General features: G+C 40.3%; 1 protein-coding gene across 1 annotated transcript in view; it reads left to right on the top strand.

Moving 5' to 3' along the window:
• Window positions 1–16,946, top strand: part of LOC135572743 (sodium/hydrogen exchanger 9B2-like) — a 75,980-nt gene that overhangs the window by 49,624 nt on the left and 9,410 nt on the right. The window contains exons 4-5 of the mRNA XM_065021178.1: window positions 14,598–14,740; window positions 14,823–14,950. Coding sequence (XP_064877250.1) covers window positions 14,598–14,740; window positions 14,823–14,950 — 271 coding nt within the window. The remainder of the gene's footprint in view (window positions 1–14,597; window positions 14,741–14,822; window positions 14,951–16,946) is intronic.

Genomic DNA, 16,946 nt, shown 5'->3' with positions numbered 1-16,946 from the left:
TGTTTTGACTTGAAGAATGGACTTGAAGAATGGGACTGTTTTGACATGAAGAATGGGACTGTTTTGACTGACATGAAGAATGGGACTGTTTTGACTTGAAGAATGGGACTGTTTTGACTTGAAGAATGGGACTGTTTTGACTTGAAGAATGGACTTGAAGAATGGGACTGTTTTGACTTGAAGAATGGGACTGTTTTGACTGACATGAAGAATGGGACTGTTTTGATTTGAAGAATGGGACTGTTTTGACTTGAAGAATGGGACTGTTTTGACTTGAAGAATGGACTTGAAGAATGGGACTGTTTTGACTTGAAGAATGGGACTGTTTTGACTTGAAGAATGGGACTGTTTTGACTTGAAGAATGGGACTGTTTTGACTTGAAGAATGGGACTGTTTTGACTTGAAGAATGGGACTGTTTTGACATGAAGAATGGGACTGTTTTGACTTGAAGAATGGGACTGTTTTGACATGAAGAATGGGACTGTTTTGACTTGAAGAATGGGACTGTTTTGACTTGAAGAATGGGACTGTTTTGACATGAAGAATGGGACTGTTTTGACATGAAGAATGGGACTGTTTTGACTGACATGAAGAATGGGACTGTTTTGACTTGAAGAATGGGACTGTTTTGACTGACATGAAGAATGGGACTGTTCTGACTGACATGAAGAATGGGACTGTTTTGACTTGAAGAATGGGACTGTTCTGACATGAAGAATGGGACTGTTGACTGACATGAAGAATGGGACTGTTGACTGACATGAAGAATGGGACTGTTGACTGACATGAAGAATGGGACTGTTTTGACATGAAGAATGGGACTGTTTTGACTTGAAGAATGGGACTGTTGACTGACATGAAGAATGGGACTGTTTTGACTTGAAGAATGGGACTGTTTTGACTTGAAGAATGGGACTGTTTTGACTGAGAATGGGACTGTTTTGACATGAAGAATGGGACTGTTGACTGACATGAAGAATGGGACTGTTTTGACATGAAGAATGGGACTGTTTTGACTGACTTGAAGAATGGGACTGTTTTGACTTGAAGAATGGGACTGTTGACTGACATGAAGAATGGGACTGTTTTGACTGATTGAAGAATGGGACTGTTTTGACTTGAAGAATGGGACTGTTTTGACATGAAGAATGGGACTGTTTTGAAGAATGGGACTTGAAGAATGGGACTGTTGACTGACATGAAGAATGGGACTGTTTTGACTTGAAGAATGGGACTGTTTTGACTGACATGAAGAATGGGACTGTTTTGACTTGAAGAATGGGACTGTTTTGACTTGAAGAATGGGACTGTTTTGACTTGAAGAATGGACTTGAAGAATGGGACTGTTTTGACATGAAGAATGGGACTGTTTTGACTGACATGAAGAATGGGACTGTTTTGACTTGAAGAATGGGACTGTTTTGACTTGAAGAATGGGACTGTTTTGACTTGAAGAATGGACTTGAAGAATGGGACTGTTTTGACTTGAAGAATGGACTTGAAGAATGGGACTGTTTTGACTTGAAGAATGGGACTGTTTTGACTGACATGAAGAATGGGACTGTTTTAACTTGAAGAATGGGACTGTTTTGACTTGAAGAATGGGACTGTTTTGACTTGAAGAATGGACTTGAAGAATGGGACTGTTTTGACTTGAAGAATGGGACTGTTTTGACTGACATGAAGAATGGGACTGTTTTGATTTGAAGAATGGGACTGTTTTGACTTGAAGAATGGGACTGTTTTGACTTGAAGAATGGGACTGTTGACTGACATGAAGAATGGGACTGTTTTGACATGAAGAATGGGACTGTTTTGACTTGAAGAATGGGACTGTTTTGACTGACATGAAGAATGGGACTGTTTTGACTTGAAGAATGGGACTGTTTTGACTTGAAGAATGGGACTGTTTTGACTTGAAGAATGGACTTGAAGAATGGGACTGTTTTGACATGAAGAATGGGACTGTTTTGACTGACATGAAGAATGGGACTGTTTTGACTTGAAGAATGGGACTGTTTTGACTTGAAGAATGGGACTGTTTTGACTTGAAGAATGGACTTGAAGAATGGGACTGTTTTGACTTGAAGAATGGGACTGTTTTGACTGACATGAAGAATGGGACTGTTTTGATTTGAAGAATGGGACTGTTTTGACTTGAAGAATGGGACTGTTTTGACTTGAAGAATGGACTTGAAGAATGGGACTGTTTTGACTTGAAGAATGGGACTGTTTTGACTTGAAGAATGGGACTGTTTTGACTTGAAGAATGGGACTGTTTTGACTTGAAGAATGGGACTGTTTTGACTTGAAGAATGGGACTGTTTTGACATGAAGAATGGGACTGTTTTGACTTGAAGAATGGGACTGTTTTGACATGAAGAATGGGACTGTTTTGACTTGAAGAATGGGACTGTTTTGACTTGAAGAATGGGACTGTTTTGACATGAAGAATGGGACTGTTTTGACATGAAGAATGGGACTGTTTTGAAGAATGGGACATGAAGAAGAATGGGACTGTTTTGACTTGAAGAATGGGACTGTTTTGACTGACATGAAGAATGGGACTGTTCTGACTGACATGAAGAATGGGACTGTTTTGACTTGAAGAATGGGACTGTTCTGACATGAAGAATGGGACTGTTGACTGACATGAAGAATGGGACTGTTGACTGACATGAAGAATGGGACTGTTGACTGACATGAAGAATGGGACTGTTTTGACTTGAAGAATGGGACTGTTTTGACTTGAAGAATGGGACTGTTTTGACTTGAAGAATGGGACTGTTGACTGACTTGAAGAATGGGACTGTTTTGACTTGAAGAATGGGACTGTTTTGACTTGAAGAATGGGACTGTTTTGACTTGAAGAATGGGACTGTTCTGACTTGAAGAATGGGACTGTTCTGACATGAAGAATGGGACTGTTTTGACTTGAAGAATGGGACTGTTTTGACATGAAGAATGGGACTGTTTTGACATGAAGAATGGGACTGTTTTGACTTGAAGAATGAGACTGTTGACTGACATGAAGAATGGGACTGTTTTGACTTGAAGAATGGGACTGTTTTGACTTGAAGAATGGGACTGTTTTGACATGGAGAATGGGACTGTTTTGACATGAAGAATGGGACTGTTGACTGACATGAAGAATGGGACTGTTTTGACATGAAGAATGGGACTGTTTTGACTGACTTGAAAAATGGGACTGTTTTGACTTGAAGAATGGGACTGTTGACTGACATGAAGAATGGGACTGTTTTGACATGAAGAATGGGACTGTTTTGACTTGAAGAATGGGACTGTTTTGACTGACATGAAGAATGGGACTGTTTTGACTTGAAGAATGGGACTGTTTTGACTTGAAGAATGGGACTGTTTTGACTTGAAGAATGGACTTGAAGAATGGGACTGTTTTGACTTGAAGAATGGGACTGTTTTGACTGACATGAAGAATGGGACTGTTTTGATTTGAAGAATGGGACTGTTTTGACTTGAAGAATGGGACTGTTTTGACTTGAAGAATGGACTTGAAGAATGGGACTGTTTTGACTTGAAGAATGGGACTGTTTTGACTTGAAGAATGGGACTGTTTTGACTTGAAGAATGGGACTGTTGACTGACATGAAGAATGGGACTGTTTTGACTTGAAGAATGGGACTGTTGACTGACATGAAGAATGGGACTGTTTTGACTTGAAGAATGGGACTGTTTTGACTTGAAGAATGGGACTGTTTTGACATGGAGAATGGGACTGTTTTGACATGAAGAATGGGACTGTTTTGACATGAAGAATGGGACTGTTTTGACATGAAGAATGGGACTGTTTTGACTGACTTGAAAAATGGGACTGTTGACTCACATGAAGAATGGGACTGTTTTGACATGAAGAATGGGACTGTTTTGACTGACTTGAAAAATGGGACTGTTTTGACTTGAAGAATGGGACTGTTGACTGACATGAAGAATGGGACTGTTTTGACATGAAGAATGGGACTGTTTTGACTGACTTGAAAAATGGGACTGTTTTGACTTGAAGAATGGGACTGTTGACTGACATGAAGAATGGGACTGTTTTGACTTGAAGAATGGGACTGTTTTGACATGAAGAATGGGACTGTTTTGACATGAAGAATGGGACTGTTTTGACTTGAAGAATGGGACTGTTTTGACTGACATGAAGAATGGGACTGTTTTGACATGAAGAATGGGACTGTTTTGACTGACTTGAAGAATGGGACTGTTTTGACTTGAAGAATGGGACTGTTTTGACTTGAAGAATGGGACTGTTTTGACTTGAAGAATGGGACTGTTTTGACTTGAAGAATGGGACTGTTTTGACATGGAGAATGGGACTGTTTTGACATGAAGAATGGGACTGTTGACTGACATGAAGAATGGGACTGTTTTGACATGAAGAATGGGACTGTTTTGACTGACTTGAAAAATGGGACTGTTTTGACTTGAAGAATGGGACTGTTGACTCACATGAAGAATGGGACTGTTTTGACATGAAGAATGGGACTGTTTTGACTGACTTGAAAAATGGGACTGTTTTGACTTGAAGAATGGGACTGTTGACTGACATGAAGAATGGGACTGTTTTGACTTGAAGAATGGGACTGTTGACTGACATGAAGAATGGGACTGTTTTGACATGAAGAATGGTACTGTTTTGACTTGAAGAATGGGACTGTTTTGACTGACATGAAGAATGGGACTGTTTTGACTTGAAGAATGGGACTGTTTTGACTTGAAGAATGGGACTGTTTTGACTTGAAGAATGGACTTGAAGAATGGGACTGTTTTGACTTGAAGAATGGGACTGTTTTGACTTGAAGAATGGGACTGTTTTGACTTGAAGAATGGGACTGTTTGACATGAAGAATGGGACTGTTTTGACTTGAAGAATGGGACTGTTGACTGACATGAAGAATGGGACTGTTTTGACTTGAAGAATGGGACTGTTTTGACTTGAAGAATGGGACTGTTTTGACATGGAGAATGGGACTGTTTTGACATGAAGAATGGGACTGTTGACTGACATGAAAAATGGGACTGTTTTGACTGACTTGAAAAATGGGACTGTTTTGACTTGAAGAATGGGACTGTTGACTGACATGAAGAAAGGGACTGTTTTGACATGAAGAATGGGACTGTTTTGACTTGAAGAATGGGACTGTTGACTGACATGAAGAATGGGACTGTTTTGACTTGAAGAATGGGACTGTTTTGACTTGAAGAATGGGACTGTTTTGACTTGAAGAATGGGACTGTTTTGACTTGAAGAATGGGACTGTTTTGACTTGAAGAATGGGACTGTTTTGACATGAAGAATGGGACTGTTTTGACTTGAAGAATGGGACTGTTTTGACATGAAGAATGGGACTGTTTTGACTTGAAGAATGGGACTGTTTTGACTTGAAGAATGGGACTGTTTTGACTTGAAGAATGGGACTGTTTTGACATGGAGAATGGGACTGTTTTGACATGAAGAATGGGACTGTTGACTGACATGAAGAATGGGACTGTTTTGACATGAAGAATGGGACTGTTTTGACTTGAAAAATGGGACTGTTTTGACTTGAAGAATGGGACTGTTGACTGACATGAAGAATGGGACTGTTTTGACTTGAAGAATGGGACTGTTTTGACTGACATGAAGAATGGGACTGTTTTGACATGAAGAATGGGACTGTTTTGACTTGAAGAATGGGACTGTTTTGACTGACATGAAGAATGGGACTGTTTTGACTTGAAGAATGGGACTGTTTTGACTTGAAGAATGGACTTGAAGAATGGGACTGTTTTGACTTGAAGAATGGGACTGTTTTGACTGACATGAAGAATGGGACTGTTTTGATTTGAAGAATGGGACTGTTTTGACTTGAAGAATGGGACTGTTGACTGACATGAAGAATGGGACTGTTTTGACATGAAGAATGGGACTGTTTTGACTGACTTGAAAAATGGGACTGTTTTGACTTGAAGAATGGGACTGTTGACTGACATGAAGAATGGGACTGTTTTGACTTGAAGAATGGGACTGTTGACTGACATGAAGAATGGGACTGTTTTGACATGAAGAATGGGACTGTTTTGACTTGAAGAATGGGACTGTTTTGACTGACATGAAGAATGGGACTGTTTTGACTTGAAGAATGGGACTGTTTTGACTTGAAGAATGGGACTGTTTTGACTTGAAGAATGGACTTGAAGAATGGGACTGTTTTGACTTGAAGAATGGGACTGTTTTGACTGACATGAAGAATGGGACTGTTTTGACATGAAGAATGGGACTGTTTTGACTGACTTGAAGAATGGGACTGTTTTGACTTGAAGAATGGGACTGTTTTGACTTGAAGAATGGGACTGTTTTGACTTGAAGAATGGGACTGTTTTGACTTGAAGAATGGGACTGTTTTGACATGGAGAATGGGACTGTTTTGACATGAAGAATGGGACTGTTGACTGACATGAAGAATGGGACTGTTTTGACATGAAGAATGGGACTGTTTTGACTGACTTGAAAAATGGGACTGTTTTGACTTGAAGAATGGGACTGTTGACTCACATGAAGAATGGGACTGTTTTGACATGAAGAATGGGACTGTTTTGACTGACTTGAAAAATGGGACTGTTTTGACTTGAAGAATGGGACTGTTGACTGACATGAAGAATGGGACTGTTTTGACTTGAAGAATGGGACTGTTGACTGACATGAAGAATGGGACTGTTTTGACATGAAGAATGGTACTGTTTTGACTTGAAGAATGGGACTGTTTTGACTGACATGAAGAATGGGACTGTTTTGACTTGAAGAATGGGACTGTTTTGACTTGAAGAATGGACTTGAAGAATGGGACTGTTTTGACTTGAAGAATGGGACTGTTTTGACTTGAAGAATGGGACTGTTTTGACTTGAAGAATGGGACTGTTGACTGACATGAAAAATGGGACTGTTTTGACTTGAAGAATGGGACTGTTGACTGACATGAAGAATGGGACTGTTTTGACTTGAAGAATGGGACTGTTTTGACTTGAAGAATGGGACTGTTTTGACATGGAGAATGGGACTGTTTTGACATGAAGAATGGGACTGTTGACTGACATGAAAAATGGGACTGTTTTGACATGAAGAATGGGACTGTTTTGACTGACTTGAAAAATGGGACTGTTTTGACTTGAAGAATGGGACTGTTGACTGACATGAAGAAAGGGACTGTTTTGACATGAAGAATGGGACTGTTTTGACTTGAAGAATGGGACTGTTGACTGACATGAAGAATGGGACTGTTTTGACTTGAAGAATGGGACTGTTTTGACTTGAAGAATGGGACTGTTTTGACTTGAAGAATGGGACTGTTTTGACTTGAAGAATGGGACTGTTTTGACTTGAAGAATGGGACTGTTTTGACATGAAGAATGGGACTGTTTTGACTTGAAGAATGGGACTGTTTTGACATGAAGAATGGGACTGTTTTGACTTGAAGAATGGGACTGTTTTGACTTGAAGAATGGGACTGTTTTGACTTGAAGAATGGGACTGTTTTGACATGGAGAATGGGACTGTTTTGACATGAAGAATGGGACTGTTGACTGACATGAAGAATGGGACTGTTTTGACATGAAGAATGGGACTGTTTTGACTGACTTGAAAAATGGGACTGTTTTGACTTGAAGAATGGGACTGTTGACTGACATGAAGAATGGGACTGTTTTGACTTGAAGAATGGGACTGTTGACTGACATGAAGAATGGGACTGTTTTGACATGAAGAATGGGACTGTTTTGACTTGAAGAATGGGACTGTTTTGACTGACATGAAGAATGGGACTGTTTTGACTTGAAGAATGGGACTGTTTTGACTTGAAGAATGGACTTGAAGAATGGGACTGTTTTGACTTGAAGAATGGGACTGTTTTGACTGACATGAAGAATGGGACTGTTTTGATTTGAAGAATGGGACTGTTTTGACTTGAAGAATGGGACTGTTTTGACTTGAAGAATGGACTTGAAGAATGGGACTGTTTTGACTTGAAGAATGGGACTGTTTTGACATGAAGAATGGGACTGTTTTGACTTGAAGAATGGGACTGTTTTGACTTGAAGAATGGGACTGTTTTGACTGACATGAAGAATGGGACTGTTTTGACTGACATGAAGAATGGGACTGTTTTGACTTGAAGAATGGGACTGTTTTGACTGACATGAAGAATGGGACTGTTCTGACTGACATGAAGAATGGGACTGTTTTGACTTGAAGAATGGGACTGTTCTTGACATGAAGAATGGGACTGTTGACTGACATGAAGAATGGGACTGTTGACTGACATGAAGAATGGGACTGTTTTGACTTGAAGAATGGGACTGTTTTGACATGAAGAATGGGACTGTTTTGACTTGAAGAATGGGACTGTTTTGACTTGAAGAATGGGACTGTTTTGACTTGAAGAATGGGACTGTTGACTGACTTGGAGAATGGGACTGTTGACTGACTTGAAGAATGGGACTGTTTTGACTTGAAGAATGGGACTGTTTTGACTTGAAGAATGGGACTGTTTTGACATGAAGAATGGGACTGTTGACTGACATGAAGAATGGGACTGTTTGACATGAAGAATGGGACTGTTTTGACTTGAAGAATGGGACTGTTTTGACATGAAGAATGGGACTGTTCTTGACTTGAAGAATGGGACTGTTTTGACTTGAAGAATGGGACTGTTTTGACTAAGAATGACATGAAGAATGGGACTGTTCTGACTGACTTGAAGAATGGGACTGTTGACTGACATGAAGAATGGGACTGTTGACTGACATGAAGAATGGGACTGTTTTGACTTGAAGAATGGGACTGTTTTGACTTGAAGAATGGGACTGTTTTGACTTGAAGAATGGGACTGTTTTGACTTGAAGAATGGGACTGTTTTGACTTGAAGAATGGGACTGTTTTGACTTGGGACTTTTGACATGAAGAATGGGACTGTTTTGACTTGAAGAATGGGACTGTTTTGACATGAAGAATGGGACTGTTGACTGACATGAAGAATGGGACTGTTCTGACATGAAGAATGGGACTGTTTTGACTTGAAGAATGGGACTGTTTAACTGACATGAAGAATGGGACTGTTTTGACTTGAAGAATGGGACTGTTTTGACTTGAAGAATGGGACTGTTCTTGACATGAAGAATGGGACTGTTTGACTGACTTGAAGAATGGGACTGTTGACTGACATGAAGAATGGGACTGTTGACTGACATGAAGAATGGGACTGTTTTGACTTGAAGTATGGGACTGTTGACTGACTTGAAGAATGGGACTGTTTTGACTTGAAGAATGGGACTGTTTTGACTTGAAGAATGGGACTGTTTTGACTTGAAGAATGGGACTGTTTGACTGAAAGAATGGGACTGTTGACTGACATGAAGAATGGGACTGTTTTGACTTGAAGAATGGGACTGTTTTGACTTGAAGAATGGGACTGTTTTGACTTGAAGAATGGGACTGTTTTGACTTGAAGAATGGACTTGAAGAATGGGACTGTTTTGACTGGAAGAATGGGACTGTTTTGACTTGAAGAATGGGACTGTTTTGACTTGAAGAATGGGACTGTTGACTGACTTGAAGAATGGGACTGTTGACTGACATGAAGAATGGGACTGTTTTGACTTGAAGAATGGGACTGTTTTGACTTGAAGAATGGGACTGTTTTGACTTGAAGAATGGGACTGTTTTTGAAGAATGGACTTGAAGAATGGGACTGTTTTGACTTGAAGAATGGGACTGTTTTGACTTGAAGAATGGGACTGTTTTGACTTGAAGAATGGGACTGTTTTGACTTGAAGAATGGGACTGTTTTGACTTGAAGAATGGGACTGTTCTGACTTGAAGAATGGGACTGTTCTGACATGAAGAATGGGACTGTTTTGACTTGAAGAATGGGACTGTTTTTACATGGAGAATGGGACTTTTTGACATGAAGAATGGGACTGTTTTGACTTGAAGAATGGGACTGTTTTGACATGAAGAATGGGACTGTTGACTGACATGAAGAATGGGACTGTTCTGACATGAAGAATGGGACTGTTTTGACTTGAAGAATGGGACTGTTCTAACTGACATGAAGAATGGGACTGTTTTGACTTGAAGAATGGGACTGTTTTGACTTGAAGAATGGGACTGTTCTAACTGACATGAAGAATGGGACTGTTTTGACTTGAAGAATGGGACTGTTTTGACTTGAAGAATGGGACTGTTGACTGACTTGAAGAATGGGACTGTTTTGACTTGAAGAATGGGACTGTTTGACTTGAAGAATGGGACTGTTTTGACTTGAAGAATGGGACTGTTTTGACTTGAAGAATGGGACTGTTTTGACTTGAAGAATGGGACTGTTTGACTTGAAGAATGGGACTGTTTGACATGAAGAATGGGACTGTTTTGACTTGAAGAATGGGACTGTTTTGACTTGAAGAATGGGACTGTTTTGACTTGAAGAATGGGACTGTTTTGACTTGAAGAATGGACTTGAAGAATGGGACTGTTTTGACTTGAAGAATGGGACTGTTTTGACTTGAAGAATGGGACTGTTTTGACTTGAAGAATGGGACTGTTGACTGACTTGAAGAATGGGACTGTTGACTGACATGAAGAATGGGACTGTTTTGACTTGAAGAATGGGACTGTTTTGACTTGAAGAATGGGACTGTTTTGACTTGAAGAATGGGACTGTTTTGACTTGAAGAATGGACTTGAAGAATGGGACTGTTTTGACTTGAAGAATGGGACTGTTTTGACTTGAAGAATGGGACTGTTTTGACTTGAAGAATGGGACTGTTTTGACTTGAAGAATGGGACTGTTTTGACTTGAAGAATGGGACTGTTTTGACTTGAAGAATGGGACTGTTCTGACTTGAAGAATGGGACTGTTCTGACATGAAGAATGGGACTGTTTTGACTTGAAGAATGGGACTGTTTTGACTTGAAGAATGGGACTGTTTTGACATGAAGAATGGGACTGTTGACTGACATGAAGAATGGGACTGTTCTGACATGAAGAATGGGACTGTTTTGACTTGAAGAATGGGACTGTTCTAACTGACATGAAGAATGGGACTGTTCTGACTGAAGAATGGGACTGTTTTGACTTGAAGAATGGGACTGTTCTAACTGACATGAAGAATGGGACTGTTCTGACTGACTTGAAGAATGGGACTGTTGACTGACATGAAGAATGGGACTGTTGACTGACATGAAGAATGGGACTATTTTGACTTGAAGAATGGGACTGTTTTGACTTGAAGAATGGGACTGTTTTTACATGGAGAATGGGACTTTTTGACATGAAGAATGGGACTGTTTTGACTTGAAGAATGGGACTGTTTTGACATGAAGAATGGGACTGTTGACTGACATGAAGAATGGGACTGTTCTGACATGAAGAATGGGACTGTTTTTACTTGAAGAATGGGACTGTTCTAACTGACATGAAGAATGGGACTGTTCTAACTGACTTGAAGAATGGGACTGTTTTGACTTGAAGAATGGGACTGTTCTAACTGACATGAAGAATGGGACTGTTCTGACTGACTTGAAGAATGGGACTGTTGACTGACATGAAGAATGGGACTGTTGACTGACATGAAGAATGGGACTGTTTTGACTTGAAGTATGGGACTGTTGACTGACTTGAAGAATGGGACTGTTTTGACTTGAAGAATGGGACTGTTTTGACTTGAAGAATGGGACTGTTTTGACTTGAAGAATGGGACTGTTGACTGACATGAAGAATGGGACTGTTTTGACTTGAAGAATGGGACTGTTTTGACTTGAAGAATGGGACTGTTTTGACTTGAAGAATGGGACTGTTTTGACTTGAAGAATGGGACTGTTTTGAATGGGACTGTTTTGACTTGAAGAATGGGACTGTTTTGACTTGAAGAATGGGACTGTTTTGACTTGAAGAATGGGACTGTTTTGACTTGAAGAATGGGACTGTTTTGACTTGAAGAATGGGACTGTTGACTGACTTGAAGAATGGGACTGTTGACTGACATGAAGAATGGGACTGTTTTGACTTGAAGAATGGGACTGTTTTGACTTGAAGAATGGGACTGTTTTGACTTGAAGAATGGACTTGAAGAATGGGACTGTTTTGACTTGAAGAATGGGACTGTTTTGACTTGAAGAATGGGACTGTTTTGACTTGAAGAATGGGACTGTTTTGACTTGAAGAATGGGACTGTTTTGACTTGAAGAATGGGACTGTTCTGACTTAAAGAATGGGACTGTTCTGACATGAAGAATGGGACTGTTTTGACTTGAAGAATGGGACTGTTTTGACTTGAAGAATGGGACTGTTTTGACATGAAGAATGGGACTGTTGACTGACATGAAGAATGGGACTGTTCTGACATGAAGAATGGGACTGTTTTGACTTGAAGAATGGGACTGTTCTAACTGACATGAAGAATGGGACTGTTCTAACTGACTTGAAGAATGGGACTGTTTTGACTTGAAGAATGGGACTGTTCTAACTGACATGAAGAATGGGACTGTTCTGACTGACTTGAAGAATGGGACTGTTGACTGACATGAAGAATGGGACTGTTGACTGACATGAAGAATGGGACTGTTTTGACTTGAAGAATGGGACTGTTGACTGACATGAAGAATGGGACTATTTTGACTTGAAGAATGGGACTGTTTTGACTTGAAGAATGGGACTGTTTTTACATGGAGAATGGGACTTTTTGACATGAAGAATGGGACTGTTTTGACTTGAAGAATGGGACTGTTTTGACATGAAGAATGGGACTGTTGACTGACATGAAGAATGGGACTGTTCTGACATGAAGAATGGGACTGTTTTGACTTGAAGAATGGGACTGTTCTAACTGACATGAAGAATGGGACTGTTCTAACTGACTTGAAGAATGGGACTGTTTTGACTTGAAGAATGGGACTGTTCTAACTGACATGAAGAATGGGACTGTTCTGACTGACTTGAAGAATGGGACTGTTGACTGACATGAAGAATGGGACTGTTGACTGACATGAAGAATGGGACTGTTTTGACTTGAAGTATGGGACTGTTGACTGACTTGAAGAATGGGACTGTTTTGACTTGAAGAATGGGACTGTTTTGACTTGAAGAATGGACTTGAAGAATGGGACTGTTTTGACTTGAAGAATGGGACTGTTTTGACTTGAAGAATGGGACTGTTTTGACTTGAAGAATGGGACTGTTTTGACTTGAAGAATGGGACTGTTGTGACTTGAAGAATGGACTTGAAGAATGGGACTGTTTGACTGAAGAATGAAGAAGAATGGGACTGTTTTGACTTGAAGAATGGGACTGTTTTGACTTGAAGAATGGGACTGTTTTGACTTGAAGAATGGGACTGTTTTGAATGGGACTTTTGAAGAATGGGACTGTTTTGACTTGAAGAATGGGACTGTTTTGACTTGAAGAATGGGACTGTTTGACTTTGGACTTGAAGAATGGGACTGTTTTGACTTGAAGAATGGGACTGTTTTGACTTGAAGAATGGGACTGTTTTGACTTGAAGAATGGGACTGTTTTGACTTGAAGAATGGGACTGTTTTGACTTGAAGAATGGGACTGTTTTGACTTGAAGAATGGGACTGTTTTGACATGAAGAATGGGACTGTTTTGACTTGAAGAATGGGACTGTTTTGACATGAAGAATGGGACTGTTTTGACTTGAAGAATGGGACTGTTTTGACTTGAAGAATGGGACTGTTTTGACTGACTTGAAGAATGGGACTGTTTTGACTTGAAGAATGGGACTGTTTTGACTGACATGAAGAATGGGACTGTTTTGACTGACATGAAGAATGGGACTGTTTTGACTTGAAGAATGGGACTGTTTTGACTGACATGAAGAATGGGACTGTTCTGACTGACATGAAGAATGGGACTGTTTTGACTTGAAGAATGGGACTGTTGACTGACATGAAGAATGGGACTGTTGACTGACTTGAAGAATGGGACTGTTGACTGACATGAAGAATGGGACTGTTTTGACTTGAAGAATGGGACTGTTTTGACATGAAGAATGGGACTGTTTTGACTTGAAGAATGGGACTGTTTTGACTTGAAGAATGGGACTGTTTTGACTTGAAGAATGGGACTGTTCTGACTTGAAGAATGGGACTGTTCTGACATGAAGAATGGGACTGTTTTGACTTGAAGAATGGGACTTTTTTGACATGAAGAATGGGACTGTTTTGACTTGAAGAATGGGACTGTTTTGACATGAAGAATGGGACTGTTTTGACTTGAAGAATGGGACTTTTGACATGAAGAATGGGACTGTTTTGACTTGAAGAATGGGACTGTTTTGACTTGAAGAATGGGACTGTTTTGACTTGAAGAATGGGACTGTTTTGACTTGAAGAATGGGACTGTTTTGACTTGAAGAATGGGACTGTTTTGACTTGAAGAATGGGACTGTTGACTGACTTGAAGAATGGGACTGTTTTGACTTGAAGAATGGGACTGTTCTGACATGAAGAATGGGACTGTTTTGACTTGAAGAATGTGTGTGTGTGTGTGTGTGTGTGTACAGGTATGTTGCTGGCAGGTCTGGTGCTGCGTAACGTACCGTACGTAACTGAGGCGGTCCACATTGAGCAGACCTGGTCAGCAGCTCTGAGGAACATCGCTCTGGCCATCATACTGACCCGTGCTGGACTGGGCCTCAACCCTTCGGTACAGACAGACAGTCAGTCAGTTAGTTAGTTAGTTAGTTTTCTCCATGGTTTTTACAGCTGAAGGTGTATGTGTTCAACAGGCTCTCCGCAGACTCAAGGCGGTGTGTGTGCGACTGGCAGTAGGACCGTGTACAGTGGAGGCATCAACAGTAGCTGTGATGTCTCACTTCCTGATGGGCTTGCCCTGGGTCTGGGGATTCATACTGGGGTAAACACACACCTCAACACAGTGTTACCTCTAGACAACAGTAGCTGTGATGTCTCACTTCCTGATGGGCTTGCCCTGGGTCTGGGGATTCATACTGGGGTAAACACACACACCTCAACACAGTAGCTCTATCTGTCTCTCTCTCAATTCAATTCATTACAAGGGCTGTATTGGGAAATGTTTACGTGGCCAAAGCAAGTGAAATAGATAATAAACAAAAAGGAAATAAACAATAAATAAATAAACAGTAAACATTATACTCACAAAATTTCAAAAAGAATAGAGACATTTCAAATCTTATATTATGTCGACATACATTGTTGTAACGATGTGCAAAAAGTTCTGGTAGTCTTTAATATTTGAGTCGAAGATGAATATTTTATCATGTTTTTGCTATTTATTCTTTCTATAGAGCCAACAAGATTGGAGAAGTGGTTTACCCATACATATCCATTTTGGATACATAATTCTTCATGTTGTTGTTTGTTTAGTGTTTTCCAATTTTCCCAGAAGTGGTTAGAGTCTATCTTTAATTACATTGAGCTGTTTTCTGACATGCTGTTCCTTCTTTTTCCGTAATGTATTTCTGTATTGTTTTAGTGATTCACCACTAAAGTAGTTTCAGGTTTTCTGGGTCTCTATGTTTTTGGTTGGACAGGTTTCTCAATATCTTTCTTAGGTTTTTGCATTCTTCATCAAACCATTTGTCATTGTTGTTCATTTTCTTGACATTTTTTAGGTTTGATAGGGAAGATAAGAGGTCAAATATTGCATTGCCTTTAAATTGTTTAACTTGGGTCAAACGTTTCGGGGAGCCTTCCACAATTTTCCACAATAAGTTGGGTGAATTTTGGCCCATTCCTCCTGACAGAGCTTGTGTAACAGGTCAGGTTTGTAGGCCTCCTTGATCGCACACACTTTTTCAGTTCTGCAATAGGATTAAGGTCAGGGCTTTGTGATGGCCACTCCAATACCTTGACTTTGTTGTCCTTAAGCCATTTTACCACAACTTTGGAAGTATACTTGGGGTCATTGTCCATTTGGAAGACACATTTACAACCAAGCTTTAACTTAGTGACTGATGTCTTGAGATGTTGCTTCAATATATCCACATAATTTCCCTTCCTCATGATACCATCTATTTTGTGAAGTGCACCAGTCCCTCCTGCAGCACAGCACCCCCACAACATGATGCTGCCACCCCCGTACTTCACGGTGGGGATGGTGTTCTTCGGCTTGCAAGTCTCCCCCTTTATCCTCCAAACATAACGATGGTCATTATGGCCAAACAGTTCTATTTTTGTTTCATCAGACCAGAGGACATTTCTCCAAAAAGTACGATCTTTGTCCCCATGTGCAGTTGCAAACCGTAGTCTGGCTTTTTTATGGCAATTTTGGAGCAGTGGCTTCTTCCTTGCTGAGCGGCCTTTCAGGTTATGTTGATATAGGACTCGTTTTTATTGTGGATATAGATACTTTGGTACCTGTTTCCTCCAACATCTTCACAAGGTCCTTTGCTGTTGTTCTGGGATTGATTTGCACTTTTTGCACCAAAGTACGTTCATCTCTAGGAGACAGAACACGTCTCCTTCCTGAGCGGTATGACAGCTGCGTGGTCCCATGGTGTTTATACTTGCATACTATTGTTTGTACAGATGAACGTGGTTCCTTCAGGTATTTGGAAATTGCTCCCAAGGATGAACCAGACTTGTGGAGGTCTACAATTGTTCTTCTGGGGTCTTGGCTGATTTCTTTAGATTTTCCCATGATGTCAAGCAAAGAGGGACTGAGTTTAAAGGTAGGCCTTGAAATACATCCACAGGTGCACCTCCAATTGACTCAAATCATGTCAATTAGCCCATCAGAAGCTTCTAAAGCCATGACATAATTTTCTGGAATTTTCCAAGCTGTTTCAAGGCAGTCAACTTAGTGTATGTAAACTTCTGACCCACTAGAATTGTGATATAGTGAATTATAAGTGAAATAATCTGTCTAT

The sequence above is a fragment of the Oncorhynchus nerka genome, linkage group LG8 (genome assembly GCF_034236695.1).
Source record: "Oncorhynchus nerka isolate Pitt River linkage group LG8, Oner_Uvic_2.0, whole genome shotgun sequence".
NCBI classification, from domain to species: domain Eukaryota; kingdom Metazoa; phylum Chordata; class Actinopteri; order Salmoniformes; family Salmonidae; genus Oncorhynchus; species Oncorhynchus nerka.
The sequence above is the reverse complement of the archived record's forward strand: the minus strand, read 5'-3'. Positions and strand labels throughout refer to the sequence as shown.